Source organism: Poromitra crassiceps, assembly GCF_964638095.1.
Source record: "Poromitra crassiceps genome assembly, chromosome: 13".
NCBI lineage: Eukaryota > Metazoa > Chordata > Actinopteri > Beryciformes > Melamphaidae > Poromitra > Poromitra crassiceps.
The window spans coordinates 40,362,017-40,380,194 of NC_139644.1; the positions used below are offsets into that span (position 1 = coordinate 40,362,017).

At 44.8% G+C, this 18,178-nt stretch overlaps 1 protein-coding gene across 1 annotated transcript; it reads right to left on the reverse strand.

Moving 5' to 3' along the window:
- Positions 1 to 3,857: 3,857 nt before the first annotated feature.
- On the reverse strand, positions 3,858 to 7,602 carry socs1a (suppressor of cytokine signaling 1a). The gene is made up of 2 exons (XM_083649470.1): positions 7,438 to 7,602; positions 3,858 to 5,615 (listed from the first exon to the last, which is right to left on the reverse strand). Exon 2 carries the CDS (start codon positions 5,556 to 5,558, stop codon positions 4,842 to 4,844), a length of 717 nt encoding a protein of 238 aa, XP_083505596.1. The 5' UTR covers positions 5,559 to 5,615; positions 7,438 to 7,602; the 3' UTR covers positions 3,858 to 4,841.
- Positions 7,603 to 18,178: the final 10,576 nt, after the last annotated feature.

Genomic DNA, 18,178 nt, shown 5'->3' on the forward strand with positions numbered 1-18,178 from the left:
AATGACACAACTACTCATTAGTAAGGTAACCATTTACTGTATAATGCTTATTCACTTCAAGAAAGCTGACCATATCACTCCAGTTCTTAAGTCCTTACACTGGTTACCAGTGTGTCATAGAATAGATTTTAAAATACTGTTATTAGTCTATAAATCACTTAATGGCCTAGGCCCAAAATACATAGCTGAATTGCTCCCACGCTACGAACCGTCTAGAACTCTTAGGTCAGCAGGGTCCAGCTTATTAACTGTCCCTAGGATCAAATCAAATCATGGGAAGGCCGCATTTACCCACTATGCTTCTGCTAGCTGGAACAAATTGCCTGAAGACCTCAGATCTGCCCCAACCTTACTTACTTTTAAAAATAGACTAAAGACTTTTATGTTTACCGTCGCTTTTAACTGCTGACAGCTATTATGCAAACCCAATGAGTCCTCTATAAGTTTTTTGCTCTTTTTGCAAATGCTGCGCCTGTTGCTTAATGCACTTTTTATACTCTTTTTTTTAAGTTTTGTTGTGATGCTTTTAAATGCCCATTTTATTCTCTTCTTTTATTCTTTTATTTTCCTGTCAACCATTATATGTGAAGCACTTTGAATTGCCTCTGTGTATGAAATGTGCTATACAAATAAACTTGACTTGACTTGACTTGACTTAGGAATAGTCTAGGTGACAACCAAGTATAGTTTGGTGACAAGCTGGAGAGATAGTTGACGGTCGAGAGACGGCACCCGGTACGGGATGGGTTTTAGCACCCCAACCTGGCTCTCTCGTGAGGGAGAAATCCACAAATGCTACGGATTAGCCTCCTGAAAAGCTGTGTAAAGATCAGCGCGGCCTGGGGTCCTTCAGGCTAGAGCGAGGTGCTCGGCGCAGGCGAATGACGTGCAGCGCACAGGCCTTCTTGAGGCATCCTCTTTGCCCATGGTACGGCATAGTAGGATTGCCTTTTCCCCAAGGAGGGTCTGGTGAGACGAAGGAGGACCGCGGCCTGGATTCACCCACAGGGCCTTAGACCTCCATGCACCGAAGGTCTTACAATACTGCGGTGTAGCACTAGCTCTATTGCAGCGGATTCGGCGTGATCAACCCTTCCGCGGGCAACGCTGCAGACAGAGTAAGAAGGCTGATCCGTGAGCGGCTGCTTCTGGGACGCGGGTCGGGGTCTTAATCGGCCTCGGCTGGGTCTACTGGGCTAGGGTGTATGATGTTCGACAGACCCGAGACACCTTACGACCCCAGTTAACATCACTGATGACGCGTCCCAGCGCATGCTGTAGTATGTATTTTGAATTGTAATTCATGCTCTTTGTGACCCTTATTGTAAATAAGACTAATAACATTGAAAAATGCATTATTTGTAAATAATGGTTGTTGGTACAACAACCGTATGTTAGAGCCCCACAGGTGTACAGTATGTGTTCATGGGGTCTCACACTCTCCTTATGGGAGCTCAGCCCCCATTGGCCCCCACAAGCACGATCATAGAGCCGGCTTGTGAGCAGAACGTGTCACGTGACATCTTGTCTGCCCCGCCCATTTCAGCCTGAGGTCATTGTTATGCATCTGTCCTGGGTTGACCTATCTGAACTGTGATGAGCAGGGATTAACCCTGTGTTGACTGACTTGCTGTGAATTGACAGAACAATGGTTGAACATAGTAGCCCTGCCCCGCCCCTGCTCATTGGTCTGAACTAGTGTCCTCTAGACCAGTGGTAGCCAACCAGTCGCCCGCGGGCGACCAGTCGCCCGCGGGGTGGCGCTGTGGCGCCCGCAAGCCACGTTCAGAAAAATGTAATTTTTTTTTTTTTTTTTTTTTTTTTTTTTTTTTACACAAACAAGACAAAACAGACAAACAGGCTCAGCCACAGGGGAAAGAAAGAAAAAACAAAAAAACGAAACAAAAAAATATAATCAGAAAAATTAATTTTTTGTTTGTTTTTCTCCTCCCTTCCCACAATAACACACAAATGTAGAAAATAATTTGTTTAACAATGCATACGTTTTAAAAACGTTTATTGTCTGTGTATAATTTATTGTCTGTGTATAATTAATTATTGATTAACTATTTTGATCCGCCTGGGCTGGGGTCAAAGTTTAGTTTTACGTTACGTCACTACGTCATTCACTCTGCGACAGTGCGACTGCCAGCTGCCAATGATTATATCAGTCGGCTAAGCTAAATGATGGAACGCAAGAACAATGGCAGAAAAGTGAAAGAAAAAACATTACCAATTTCAAGAGGAGTGGGAGGAAGAGTTCTTCTTCACAAGTGAAAGAAAAGAGTGTATGTCTCGATTAAATGCATAATACTCATTATTTAAAGGTAAATCGAGCAAATTTCAACAGGTAGCCCCCGACATGACTCTCTACCCTTCAGGTAGCCCTCGACCTCAAAAAGGTTGGTGACCCCTGCTCTAGACTCTAGAGAGAGAGTGGCGTCAGCGGAGGACCAAAGTGCGAGACTCATTAGCCAATGAACAGCCAGGAATGGGTCTCGCGTTACTTTTGCATGCTAAAATAAAGCTGATAATGCACCATTTGATTAAAAAAAAAAAAAAAAACTAACCCTAACACTTTCAGAGTACAACACAAACTGTCTATTTTGCTGCAACTCGACAGTGCTGCTTAATCCAGGACCTTACTTCCTGGAACTCTTGAGAGTAAAAAACTGGTCCATTGGAGTGAATGGAGATGTCGGGACTCTTCTATCTACACGGCTCTGGTCTGAACATAGTGTGAGTTCAGCCCATTTACTGCTGTCTGTTAAATTCCCAAGTTCTAAGGTTAAGGTTTTAAAGCATAAACTTTTTGTATATATAAGTCCTATATATTATAAAGTTTATTATTCATAACTAAAAACTTTAAATGTGACGTGTAACTCTTCCCCTGACCTTGATCTAACACTATCTAACCACTAACCCCAAAATTTCCCACTTCCTTGTGAGGAAATTTTGATCTACAGCAATTACACACACACACACACACACGCGCACGCACACACACACACACACACGCACACACACACACATCGTTATGTGGATCCTTCCCCGCAGACTCTCTCTCTCTGTCACCTCTGCCCCCGTTTCTGGTAATTGTGTATGTGTGTGTGTGTGTGTGTGTGCGTGTGCGTGCACATAATACAGGCCATTTACTATCAAAGTAACCCTGCCCACTCATCACTTTATCCTATAGAGATGAGTCAGTGTGGTGAGTGACAGTACTGTACGCTGCGCTGTCACTCTTCCTGTCAGATTGTCACTGGCAGTGCCTGACATAGCAGGGGACCAAGGTTATTGTAGTTTTGTATTTTTCATTCGTTTTTATTTTGTGTTGTTTAGTTTCAGTTAGTATCCAGAGTGGGTTTGGCTAGTTTCAGTTTCGTTTTTTTTTTTTTTTTATGTAGTTTTAGTTTAGTTGTTATTAATTTGAGGATTTATTTATGTATGTATTTATTAATAATATGGGGGATATATGGGGTATTTGTCAGGGACTAGATTTAAGAGGTTCAGAATAGGCATTACAATACAAACACACCACTTTGTGAAGGCAGTTGACTCACAGTCATGTAGACATCCCAGTCTCAATAAACATTATGACCCAATTCCTCCTCATGCTTGTTGTGTTGTGACACATTTGACCAAAGTGTAGTTTTCCTTTGTATTTCATTTCATTCAAATATTTTTTTCCCCCACACCTAATTCTAGTTTTTAGTTTCGCTAACTATAATAACCTTTGTGTCTGTCCCACCCCCCTTTCCACCCCTAACTTCTCCCCCACTTGCTATAAGGAACACCTGCCTACACACGACAAACTGTCAAAAACAACAAAGACAGAAGAACTTTAGTGAGTGAATTGTTTAAAATCCCTGTTTTATTTTCCATAAAATAGAATAATAGTGGTAAAAAAATATTCCTCAGTAGACAATTGTGCGGTTTGCGTCTGCCCGGCAGACAGAACAGAGACAATCAGACATATTGCCTGCATACAGTACGACTAAGAAACCGATCCGATGAGTCCAAAACCATCTGACATCCACAATGTGAAAGACTTATAAATAAATAGATTGAAAAAAGGATGCTGAATGGTGTTGGAGCGATCGTGTACCATGTAAACATTCACATTAGAGTCTTCAAGTCTGCTACAAAACCCAGCCCGTAGTCGCCGGCCCGTAGTCGCCGGCCCGTAGTCGCCGGCCCGTAGTCGCCGGCCCGTGGCCATTTCAACCGTACTCTCTGCCACGTCTGGCTTCTACGAGCCCGCTGCGTTCTGAACAAAGTCCGCCATATAGATGCCGTGGGTGTTCCTCTACGGACAGGTTTTCGGGCCACCGGCGGACATAGACGGGCAACAACAAACCCCACGGCTGAATCGTGCGGGTCTTCCGTCTCCGTCGTAACTCCGCCCGTGTAGTTTTCTCTTAATGCAGCGTTTTCCCGCTTTTGGGGATGGCATGCGAGCGAGCTGAGGTCCGTGCTCCAGTCTCTGAGTGTGGAGGTCACGTCTCCGAGTGTGGAGGTCACGTCTCCGAGTGTGGAGGTCACGTCTCTGAGTGTGGAGGTCACGTCTCTGAGTGTGGAGGTCACGTTTCTTGAAATGTCCAAAAGCAACACTTGGGAGAACGCCAGACTTGGAGAAGAGTGTCCCGTACGATTCGTTTCGCAGCGTTTCAGCACAAAACGGAGCGTCGCGTTCAAGTGTCCCCACGGCGATTCAGTCTTCACCTCCGACCTGCGTCGGACGGGCCCTCCCCACTGCGGGTGCCCGTTACTTGGTAAACACCACCTTGTTAATAATAACAACAATAAGAGCGTCCACGCGGTCACACGTTGCACGGTCGTCACAGCTTGAAGGGGAACTCCAACAGAAAGTCCTGGAGCACGCGGTTGACGGGCAGCTCGGGCACGCTCCTCCCCCCGCCGCCGCCGCACGCCTCCATGACACGCTGGCGGCACAGCTCCTGCAGCGTGGGCAGCCATCGCCTGTAGGGCAGCCTCAGGGTCTGCTTGGGCGAGGCCACGTAGTGCTCCAGCAGGGCGAAGAGCGTGGGGAAGGAGCGCCCGCTGCCCGCCAGCCCGAACCTCTGCGCCCTGTAGACGATGCGCACGCTCACCGGGCCGCTCTCGGCGCGGTACGACAGCGTGAAGAACACGTCCTTCTGCCGGCTGTCGCGCACCAGGTAGCTGCCGAGCGGCGCCTCCCGCAGCATGCGGTGCGCCTCCTCCACCCCCAGGGGGCCCCAGTAGAAGCCGCTGCGCTCGAGCTTGGCGGCGGTCTCCGTGATGAGCCGGAAGTCCTTGGGGCAGCGGAAGGGCGGGAAGTGGGTGGAGATGGGGGGGGCGGGGACAGGCGGGGGGCGGAGCTCCCGCGGGTGCGGCGGGCCGTCGTCCCGTGGCTGAGGCTGCTGGCGGGGGCCGAGGGTGAGCTGGGGCCGGCGTGCTGACGACGACGACAGAGAGGACGAGGAGGATGAGGGAGTGGATGAAGAGGAGGATGATGAGGATGAGGAAGACAGCTGTGTCTTGGTGTGGCCGTCCACAGCGCTGCCGGCTACCATCCTACAGGGGAGAGCGGCCCCAGACCCTCTCCCATCTCTACCCACTGCTCTGACATCCTGATGGAGACACAGACACACAGAGGGTTAGCATCCAAACTCTTACTCCAATGAACAATGGCAGCCCAAGGCATTGTAACAGGCAGAACTACTGACATCTTCAACATTAAGTCTCACAAGGTTACCATGGAAGGACTTGGCAATAATTAATAATTGGCATAGTGTTGCTGTCCAGTGCAATCCTCTTCTCTAAGAACAAAAAGCTATTTTTCACAAGGAAGAGAAAACATTTCCCTAACATAGTGGTACATGAATAACCGGTAATATAACATCTTTTATAAAGTACCTGAAACTTTCACCGGTTATTTTTGGATGTGGGGGGGCGGGGGGGGGGGGGGGGGGTGGTCAGTTATCTTGCTCTGAGTGTGGTTAGAAAGGCCGTTCCAGTTTCCAGTCTGTGACGTGTTACTGACTGTGATACGCTGGATGTGTTACTGACTGTGATGCACTTTATGACTGGCTAGAATAGCGTCAGCAGATGTCAGCCACAGCCTGAGTGTTACTGTACGCTAACACGACTGTTTCTTTTGTCCTACATAATCACTTGATGATCAGTGTTGGGCAAGTTACTCTCAAAATGTAATATACTACTAGTTACTTTCATTTGAAAGTAATACGTTACTTTACAATATTACTGTCTGTGTAGAGTAACTTGTTACTTATTATACTACTTTTACATTACTTTCACCCCAAAGTCCAAAATTCAAAATGTTTTACTTTTCTTTTGTTATTGTCATCTATAGTGGTTATTTGCATAAAAACACACAATTTCATTAGGAAATGATTGTATCTTTATTTAAATATGTGCTTTGATTTTTAAAAATTAAACTCAATTTGTAACTTGTGTTACTTGACAAAGTAACTGGTATAATATTACGGAAATCCTATTTGTAATAAGTTATATTACTGAGTTACCGCTAAAAGTACTAGTAAAAGAAAGTAAAACCTTTGTAATGAGTTACCCCAACACTGTTTATGATAGGGATGGATTGGATATTCCTGAAAGACAATAGAAGTAGTAAACTGACTGAACACGCTGGTGGCGAAGAGAGAAAGCTGCAGCCTGGAGCAAAGCGCTTTGCTGACATCAGAGGTAATCCACAAAGTGACGGAGACGCACCTGAGACATGCATCACACTGTCTGTCTGTCCTGAGTCAGTCCACAAAGCCAGACTATTGTGACATGTAGGCCTGTCCTGTATGATTCATCTCTTTGCTGTCTTCAATGACACCACGAATTCTCTGCAACTCCATATTACTAATGTGACCAAAACATGGGATGGATTCCTAAGAAGTAGTGATCCCAGACGTCTCTCTCTCTCACCTGGTTCTTGCTCTCTATCTCTCCCTCACACCTGGTTCTTGCTCTCTCCCTGTCTCTCTCAAACTCACTGGGTTATTGCCCCCCCCCCCCTCTCTCTCTCTCTCTCTCTCTCGCTCTCTCAATGTCTCTCTCCCCCTCCCTCCTTCTCTTACTTGGATCAGACAGATTACTTGGATGTAGACAGTGACACAAATTATTAGATTGTATTCAGTAAACCAACCTTTTGGTGTGTGTGTGTGTGTGTGTGTGTGTGTGTGTGTGTGTGTGTGTGTGTGTGTGTGTGTGTGTGTGTGTGTGTGTGTGTGTGTGTGTGTGTGTGTGTGTGTGTGTGTGTGTGTGTGTGGTCCAGTTTATCTGCATCCCCTCAACTGCACGACAAGATACACATGTTGAACTGCAGCATACAACATGTTGCAGGCATGATGGCCGCAGGCTGCAAGACCACGGCCAACCTTCAAATCAGTGTTTGGCACAGCAGCTGCCTCTCAGTCTTCTTACCGTTTTGCTCTAAGTCACTGCTGCAGCTGTTAAAAAAGTCCGTTTAGTCTGCAATCTGAAAAGTATTTCCCAACAGGCGGAGAGAGTGCCGGCTAATCTCCCAGGTTACATCCGTCTGGCGAGCTTGTTTTCTCGGCCGCGGTTAGAGCGCTTCTCCCGTACGCGTTGCTGTTGTCTGTGTGAAGCTGGGGACACGTTAGGAGTCCTCTTTATAGACGCCTCGTCTCGACAGGCTCATTCCTCTCAGCCTGTGTGTTTCCAAGAAGAGAGCTCCTCCCCCTGCCCCCCCCCCCCCGGCTTCTGGTTAAACATCATAACAGAGGCAGGCACAAGTGAAAGTGAAACTTAGAGGCTTCTCATAGCTCCAGACAGGCTGCCCGTTCCCTCTCTGCACGTTTCGCTTCTTTTGAACCAATCTAAAGGGGGAAACCGCAAAGCCACATAACAGCGGCCCGTTTACAAAAAGACAGCTGACTATACAGCTGCATGCAATATTAGACAATATCCTGGCATCATCAATCTATTTCCTTTAATGTGCAAATTTATGCAATTGAGTTTGGTGGTGGTGCTGATGGCAACATTGAATTAATTGGCTGCTAAATTAATTTACAGTCTCTGCATGCCTATTACAGTGGTATTATACTTTGGGATTTATTTACTTTTATTTTTCTATTTTTGTGATATATCGTTTTTATCATCTGTTTTATTTATGTAGGCTATTTATATATTTTGACAAATGTTTCGTTTTTTATATTTATTTATTTGAAGGTATATAACCTCAGAACAGGCATTTTGTTTGCAACGGGTGTTTTTCTTATGCGCACCACTGCGCTCTCTATATCCGGGGGTGCCTCACCACCAAACTCCACCTCCACCATATCAGTGTGCGACACTATATACTACAGAACAGGCATTTTGTTTGCAACAGGTGTTTTTCTTATATATACATTTAATAATCATCTGGTCAAAACAGCTTCAAAACATACATCAATCATCATAATTATGCATATTGAGTTTATGATCAGTAATAATACTAATCCTATAGCCTAATTGGGTAGCAGACAGTCTTCAGTCATTTCCACTGAACTGTCTTTAGCAGTGCAGATTTTGCATGTAGGCTAGGTAAAGCGCTGCTGATGAAGATAAGCTTCAGCAGCAGCAGATGTGTTGTTGAAGTCCCATTCAGATCACAATCTCCTTTTCCAGGAAGATCTGACCAAGAGATCAGCAGCAAGATGCACCAGCTGCAGCTGCATACAAAGGTGCCATCCAATCACATCAAAGGAAAGCGCAAACTGCATTTTTTTCTATATAAATACTCAAAAAGCCAGCAAACCGATTCATCATGCAATGATGACTCATAACCATTAGTTCCTCATTCGCTGTTATGACATTCTACAGAAACTACTCATAACAGCTGTTTAGGCTTCCCTAACAGCACTTCCCTATCCCTTTGCACTCAGAATCCCAGTCTTGGATCATATTGATCATAGTAGTAGTATTATAGTATTACAGTAGTATTATAGTATAGTATTACATAGTAGTGCATTATACTGAAAATCATGACAAGACTGCTACTCATCATGCTACTGTAGTCAGCAAGATCTGGCTTTTTTCTGATTTTCCCCAGTTTTCTCCCCAATTATACTTGGACAAATGTATCCCCTTCCTGCCCTATTGGCTGCCCCGGTCGCTGCTCCACCCTCCGCCGATCTGGGGAGAGCCGAGACTAGCACCATCCTTCCTCCCAAACAAGCGCAGTTGCCAGCCGCTTCTTTTCACCTGACAGCGGGGACCTTCACCCGCAGGACGTAGCATGTGGGAGGATCACGCTATTCCCACCAGTTCCCTTCTGCCCCAACCAGGTGCCCCGACCGACCAGAGGAGCAGTGTTGGGGGTAACTCATTACAAAAGTAACATATTACATGTAATATATTACTTTTAGCAGTAACTCAGTAATATAACTTATTACTTATGGGATTTCAGTAATATTATACAAGTTACTTTGTCAAATAACTCAAGTTACAAATTGAGTTAAAAAAAATTAATCAAAGCACATGTTTAAATCACTTCCTAACCAAACTGTGTTTTTTTTGCAAATAACCACTACAGATGACAATAACAAAGGAAAAGGATAACATTTAGAATTTTGGATTGTTTACACTGACTTCAAGGCGCTTGAAATTATTTTTTGGGATGGTTCCGGGGCAGCGATGTCATTCTGCTACTGCTGCTGTTATTACAGTGAAAGTAATGCAAAAGTAGTGTAATAAGTAACACGTTACTCTACACAGACAGTAATATTGTAAAGTAACTTATTACTTTTAAATGAAAGTAACTAGTAATATGTAGTATTACATTTTGAAAGTAACTTGCCCAACACTGCAGAGGAGGCGCTAGTGCAGCGAACAGGACAAATACCCCCAATCCGGCTTCCCATCCTCAGACGCTTGTGTGTGGGAGAGAGGGACAGGCTGTCTTGTGTGTGGGAGAGAGGGACAGGCTGTCTTGTGTGTGGGAGAGAGGGACAGGCTGTCTACTCAGAAGAGAGAGGCTGAGACACTAGACAGACAGGCAGACCTGAAAGTTAAGGAAAGACAGCCGGTCAGCTGTTGGTGATCAACACAGGGGGACAGACAGGTATGAAAGTTAAGGAAAGCCTGTGTCTGACGGTCCGTAGCATGCTTAGTTTCACTTCTGACTGACTCCTCCAGCAGCCTGCAGCAAACTGTTGACCGCTGTGTGGGAATGAGACAGAACTCTGCAAGGCTCGTTATTCTATTAACAAACCGACTTCAAGCTGTTTACTAACCTCCAAGTGAATATGATCAGCATGGAGGTTATGTGTTTTTGCGTAATATGCATGCATAACCTGCAACGTATGGGAAGTTTCTTTCTAAATGCAATCCATTACAGATTATTACTTGGGTCAAAATCAGTAACTTAACATAACACTTTGCTTACTATAATTTACTTTACTATAGAGTGTTAACATCAGTAACATAACATATAACACTTTACTTACTGTTATTTACTTTACTATAGAGTGTTAAGTGTGTTAAAGGAGGACTTATAGGCCTCAAATGTATACACACACGGAGGGAGGGGGAGAGAGAGAGACGTTCAGAGAGAGAGCGGAAACCAGGTGAGTGAGAGTGAGATAGAGAGAGAGAGACAGGGAGAGAGAGAGAGAGAGAGAGAGAGAGAGAGAGAGAGAGAGAGAGAGACGTCTGGGATCACTGCTTTGTGGTCAGCCATGTGTCCTGGTTGCTAAGTTACCAACAGGTTAACCGTTGAAGTATCTTATTCACTAGTGTCTATCAGAAAACACACACACACGCACACACACACACACACACACACGCACGCACGCACGCACGCGCACACACACACACACACACACACACACACACACACCTGAATGTCTGCTGTGTGTGCCCTTCAGGCTGTGTGTATTGTGTGTCAGTGCAGGGTGCATATGGGGAGAGTGCACGGCCAGTCACATGACGTGGCAGCAGTCACATGACATGGCGGTCACATGACGTGCAGCAGTGTGCACCCTAATGATGTGCCTGCAGGCTACAGTGTTTGTTGACATGTGTTTGTGTCACATGAGTTTCATTTCTGTGAAACAGCGAGAGGCAAGAGTGGGGCGGACTAGCTGGGGATCAAAGAGTGTGTGTGTGTGTGCGTGCGTGTGACAGTACAGTACATACGTGTGTACTGTATGTATGTACCCATTTCAATACATGCAATGAAAACAATTTCAGCCACACAGCACATCTTTTCTTTGCATGTTGGCCTTTATAGAGTACCACAGGCCTTTATGGAGTACCGCAGGGATGACATATTTTTCTAGGCCAAAGCGTTTTCTGAAAATCACGGTGGGATTTAATGCTTCAAAAAATCATAAAAGTGGTGTTCATTTGTGAAGATGGTCTTGCTGAACACAAAGGTCGTCAACCACATTTCCAGGCATCTAATAGAAATGTCCATACAACAATCTTCCAGATGAGGGATGGTAACTTCCAGGGGCCGGATTCACCAATGTGTTCTTAAAATAGATCTTAAGAAATGACATCAGAGGACAATTCAGGAAGTTCCTAAGAAGGCTCTTAAGTGCAATTCCTCAATATTTTCTTAGTAACGGTCTCATTTCTTATGAACTTCTTACATTTTCCTACTTATGAACTTCTTAAGATAGGGTCTGACTTAATACACTTTAGGCATCCTGCCATTGAGGCTAGGAAATGAGGCTATAGGAGGCAACCCAAAGTGCTTCCATCTACAAAACCTATTTAAAAAACTCTCGTAACGGGACAAGCCCCGTCTTTTATTGTCACACGAACACCACAACACATGCATGCGGCCACAACACACTCATGCTGACGGTGGCCGGTGAAAAGTGTCCTCTGCATTTAACCCATCCAGGCATGTCCTTTCCTCCGAGGGGCAGGCCAGGAGCAGTGGTCGCTTTCTCGTACAGCGCCCGGGGACCGACTTCGGATGTTGTCGTCACTGGTCGGATGACGGTGACGATCTGATCTTCTGCATGTTTTTAGTGGGGGGGTTATATACGGAGGAACCCCCTGGGGGGTACGGGGAGAACATGCAAACTCCACACAGAGAGAAAGGCCCTTACGACGAGATAACCCACCTGGGCAGTAGGCACTGAAGATATGGGGGGGAACACAACCACAGCGCCCACACCCACATGGAAAGAATCTATATGTACCCTATATGTTTTAATATAGGGCCACATATAGTTTCCCCATATATGGTGCATACATAAAATTGGCCGTTTTCCTATATTATATGTACATATATGTACCTATATGTATAGGTACATATATGTACCTATATGTACATATAATATAGGAAATCGGCCAATTTTATGTATGCACCATATATGGGAAACCTATATGTACATATATGTACCTATATGTAGGATTTTAAATAAATAAAAATAGCAGCGCACACGGGATTCGAACCCCGTTCTCCAAGGTTCAATCCATGCGCTCTAGTGCTGAGCTATACATTTTCTTATACTAATCAGAGAGCCGGGCACATTATATACTCTCTCGCACACAACATAGACCACAATTGTCAGCGATCGGGAAGTTATTTTATGTGATGCGTACGATCGTAACAGACTAAAATGATGTTGTGTGTGTGTGTGCATCTATAGTCTGTAGGCTGTACGGCTTCAGAGGTTAACTTCATTTAACACCAGAGACTCAGGAGGTAGGCCTACACAGAGCCTCGTATAGTCTGTTACAATAACATAGTGTGCCCAGAGCACCTCGTTCCGCACTTGGTGCAGACCGGTGCAGACTTGCTTTGGTCTAGTAAGTACTTGCGCATGCTCGTTGCTGCAGGAACTGAATTCATTATTTTATAGTATTGCGCTAAACTATTAACCATAGTTGTGTCCTGGAAGCTTTTTGCTGGCACCACATAGCCTATAGTCCCATATTTATGATATTTCATGTGACATAAAATGCGTTGAAATGTAGTTTTCGTGTAGATCAGATTTCAACTCTCAGTTACACAATAAAAGACAATAAAATGCCAATTCACACACTATCAATATTGTCTCTATTCCAAACTACAACAAATGTTTTAACAATATGATGAACCAAATTGTGTTTTTTTACACGTTTACGTTGTAACCGCATTTTAGCCGGTTGAAAAGAGGGTGAAATTAGGTCTTAGACGTTCAAACCCAATATCACCCAGATTTAAACTAAAAATCAACGTTGAAAAAACGTTTTGTGCTCGCTGGGTATATATGGATTATGACACAGTGTATACAAACAGATTTGTAAATGACCTATATAGGAGGCATATACCTTGTATTGTGTACATATATGGCCTATATGTGTATATAAAGAAGCTATATAGGAGACATATATGCCCTGTATGTGCACATATAGTACCTATATGTGGATATAAAGAAGCTATAGGAGACCTATATGCCCGGTATATGCACTTATATGCACCTGAATCTGGCCTATATGCAACCTATATGCGGCATAAATGTGGCCTATATGCGCATATATGCACCTAAATCTGGCCTATATGCAACCTATATGCGGCATATATATGGCCTATATGCTCCTATATGCGCATATATGCACCTAAATCTGGCCTATATGCAACCTATATGTGGCATATATATGGCCTATATGCTCCTATATGCGCATATATGCACCTAAATCTGGCCTATATGCAACCTATATGCGGCATATATATGGCCTATATGCTCCTATATGCGCATATATGCACCTAAATCTGGCCTATATGCAACCTATATGCGGCATATATATGGCCTATATGCTCATATATGCTGCATATAGGTTGCATATAGGTTGCATATAGTTGCATATATGTTCATATAGATTTTTTCCATGTGGGCAGTGTCCCAGGCGAGAATCGAACTCAGGACCTTCTGACTGTGAGGCGACAGCTCTACCACTGAGCCACCGTGCCCCCTACAGGACAGTTTGACAAAGATTTCAACATTGGCTGGTGTTTGTTGTTGTCTGTCATGTCTGTTGTAAATAAGATAGTCAAGTAGGCCTCTAGCTCATTTTCTTTGCTAGCTTATTGCTAGCTTGTTTGTTTGTTAGCGTATTTTCAGCATGAGAATAGGCTAGCAAATAAGCTAGTTCATGTCTGTTGAAGATAAGCTAGCAAATAAATAAGCTAGCAAAGAGCTAGATAGGCAGAGTGACCCAACACCAAATAAAGATGTAGCCTACAATAAATGTTAATCTTAATGTTAGTGTAGGGGAACGTGTGTAGATTTTGAACTAGAACCTACTTGTCTAAAATGTGTTTAAATATGACATTAGAGGCTTCATTTTTCACTGTAGGGATTTTAAGAAATTTGAGAACTTTCATTTCAAGAATAGCCTACCTTTTGTTATGAAGAAACATAAGAAGAAAGTTAACAAAATACATAGGAACTGTTTTTGAGAATAGCCTTTTTTCCTATCTTTTTTTTCTTTAAAAAATTCCTATCTTTTTTTCCTATCTTTAGACTAAAGTTAAGACAAAAATGGCACTTGAGAAGATTTTCTTTCTTAAGGAGGTTTTGTGGACTCATAAACTCTATTAGAGAGGACAGGTAGTTAGACAGGTATAGGGAGAGAGGGGGGTGATGACATGTGTGTGTGTGTGTGTGTGTGTGTGTGTGTGTGTGTGTGTGTGTGTGTGTGTGTGTGTGTGTGTGTGTGTGTGTGTGTGTGTGTGTGTGTGTGTGTGTGTGTGTGTGTGTGTGTGTTCAGTGAAATCATTGAGCAAAGTGTCAAAGTCTTTCTGTGGGATGCCTGTATTACACATGCATGGGCCACTTTTCAAGAAGTGACAGAGGAAAACGTCATCCATTGCTTTTGTCTGGGCCCTTGCATGCGTGCAGTGTAGATCGATGACAAAAGGAGCACACAGAGGAAATCCTGCTCTGTTGTTGTTACTACCGGTAGTTTCTTTTGTTCTTTTGTTCTGCTGATGCTCCAGGTCTCTCTGGTAAAGTCTACCACACGGGCTGCTGGTGTGGTTGTGCTGGTAAAGCCCAGCTCTCTCTGGTAAAGTCTACCACACGGGTAGACTCAGCTCTCAGTCTTAATCCGTTTCACTACTGTATGACTGAGAATATTACTATTTAAATCTTTTCATAACGTTAGGTGGTGCTGTTGGAAGCCTTGCATCGGAGAACCAATCATGTGTTGTGGGCGGGCCTGCTTTCTGGGAGCAGTGACGCTCATGCAGAACCGGTGCTGTCGCGTTTGCGGAGAAACATATTAATCACTTAGAAACAAACATAACCTGTTAATAGGACGTGTTTCATCCGGCCCCGGCGGCTAGAGGTCTTTCCCCCAGCGATAAGCCCGACTCCCGAGGCTAACGTTACAGAGCCTGCTGATGACTTCACACAGTAGCAAGCGGACCACTTCCGGGTAGGAAAAAATATTGTAAAATAAACCACAGGTATAAACTCTCTTTGCAGCACATCAGTGTCTTGCTCTATATTGGAACTATGAAACATTGCATTGCCGCTACCAAATAAAATTCTAATAATAAATGTAGGCGTGTCTGCTGCCGGCCGTTCTCGCCGGGCTCAATGAACCAGATTTGGAACAGTAAATTCCCTGACGTTTGGTGGTTAGGTGGCGCTGTTGGCGCCGCTCACCAAACGTCTGGAAACCGAGACTACCACACGGGCTGCTGGTGTGGTTGTGCTGGTAAAGCCCCACTCTGTGGCCATGCAGTCGATGTGAACCATGCAGTGTGTGAACAAAACACAAACACAGCCATCTGTTATCTTTTCAGTAGTATTCATCTGCATGTCGACACGGCACACAAAACCAAGCTCTGCAGAAACGTTCCAACACAACTACTCAGAGGCAGCTAAAATGTGATGATGATGATGTGTTCTGCATGTTAGCTAGTCTAACCACACTATAACCTGAGGCTGGATAGCTTAGCCAGGTGTGTGCTAGTCTCTCCCCAGACTCTATTACGTTGAATCGCTGCGCTCCGCATACTACATAATGAGTCTGTGCCACTTCACAGCCACTGCTGGTTTTTGAAGGTGGGTTGAAATTGAATGAGTGACAGGTCGTAGCACCGATGAGAGAGCGGTTCGAAAAATGGGCTGCGCCTCCCGTGTCGTCTGATCGCAAAGTCGTTACTGATTGGGGAGGACTGAATCCACCACTGGCATGTTACTGGCCAAGTGAACGGTTCCCTCCCATAACCAGCCGGCTGAGGGAAAGTGTCAGAGAGATCTGCAGCATGCAGTAACGTAGTGTATCAGCGGAAACTATAATTACTACAGAGCTCGTAGCCAATCAAAATGGAGCGGAAGTGCCCCGAGAGTCAACCGAGTCAAGCGGTGTGTAGTAAAACTAGCCATTTTCAGCGTGTAGCAACGAGCTAGTGTTGTTGTTTAATGACGGCATACTCATTTGAGATCAATGAGATCTGCCTGCGTGTCGGAGCGGAAAGGAAATCCATAAATGGTCAGAGCCGGTCGGTTGGAGCGGTCGGAGCCAACGGCAGATCTTGCAGGGAGCGGAAGTGATTTTCCTCGACTGCCGACGAAGCGGAAATCTCCTTGAGTTCTGGTTATTCAGGCATTCAAACAAGCCTGCCCCCTAGAGGTTAGAGGAAAAACATATTTTCATTTATTTATTTATTTTACCGTTGGGTTCCCAGGTTGGGGGCAACATGGTTCTGAAAAATGAGGCTAATGCGGAAGTAACCTGGCTTAAACCTGCATTCTTTCAAATGACCAACAGGGGGTGACTGCAAAAAGAAGTTGTATGGAGGGAAAATGACCCTACTTCTCACTTGATTTATAAGCTCTGTAAACACGTTCCTAATGAGTTTATGGCCTCAATTGCTAGTTTCAAGTCTTCTTCAATACAGCATGATGTTCATTTAGTAAAATACGGCCCCATTTTGAGTAAAATAGACAATAATGCAGACTATGCTTTGGACCGTGATTGACAGGTCGCCAGTGATCGTGCAGCTCGTGGATCGTGGACCAATAGCAGGCTCTGTGGGAAATGCCTGGTCTCCTGCTAGCTGCTTCTAGCTCCAAGATGGCGACGGTCAAAATGCCAAATTCGAGGCTTCAAACAGGGGTCCAAAAACCATTGGGTGACATCATATTTTTATTCGGTCTATGGTTCTGACAAGTAGAAGCACCATACCTGTCCCAACATCCTGTATACCTGTCCCAACATCCTCTATACCTGTCCCAACATCCTCTATACCTGTCCCAACATCCTGTATACCTGTCCCAACATCCTCTATACCTGTCCCAACATCCTCTATACCTGTCCCAACATCCTCTATACCTGTCCTGACATCCTCTATACCTGTCCCAACATCCTGTATACCTGTCCCAACATCCTCTATACCTGTCCCAACATCCTCTATACCTGTCCCAACATCCTGTATACCTGTCCCAACATCCTCTATACCTGTCCCAACATCCTCTATACCTGTCCCAACATCCTCTATACCTGTCCTGACATCCTCTATACCTGTCCCAACATCCTGTATACCTGTCCCAACATCCTCTATACCCGTCCCAACATCCTCTATACCTGTCCCAACATCCTCTATACCTGTCCCAACATCCTCTATACCTGTCCCAACATCCTCTATACCTGTCCCAACATCCTCTATACCTGTCCCAACATCCTCTATACCTGTCCCAACATCCTCTATACCTGTCCCAACATCCTCTATACCTGTCCCAACATCCTCTATACCTGTCCCAACATCCTCTATACCTGTCCCAACATCCTCTATACCTGTCCCAACATCCTCTATACCTGTCCCGACATCCTCTCCATACCTGTCCCGACATCCTCTATACCTGTCCCGACATCCTCTATACCTGTCCTGACATCCTCTATACCTGTCCCAACATCCTCTATACCTGTCCTGACATCCTCTATACCTGTCCTGACATCCTCTATACCTGTCCCGACATCCTTTATACCTGTCCCAACATCCTCTATACCTGTCCTGACATCCTCTATACCTGTCCCGACATCCTCTATACCTGTCCCAACATCCTCTATACCTGTCCCAACATCCTCTATACCTGTCCCAACATCCTCTATACCTGTCCCGACATCCTCTCCATACCTGTCCCAACATCCTCTATACCTGTCCCAACATCCTCTATACCTGTCCCAACATCCTCTATACCTGTCC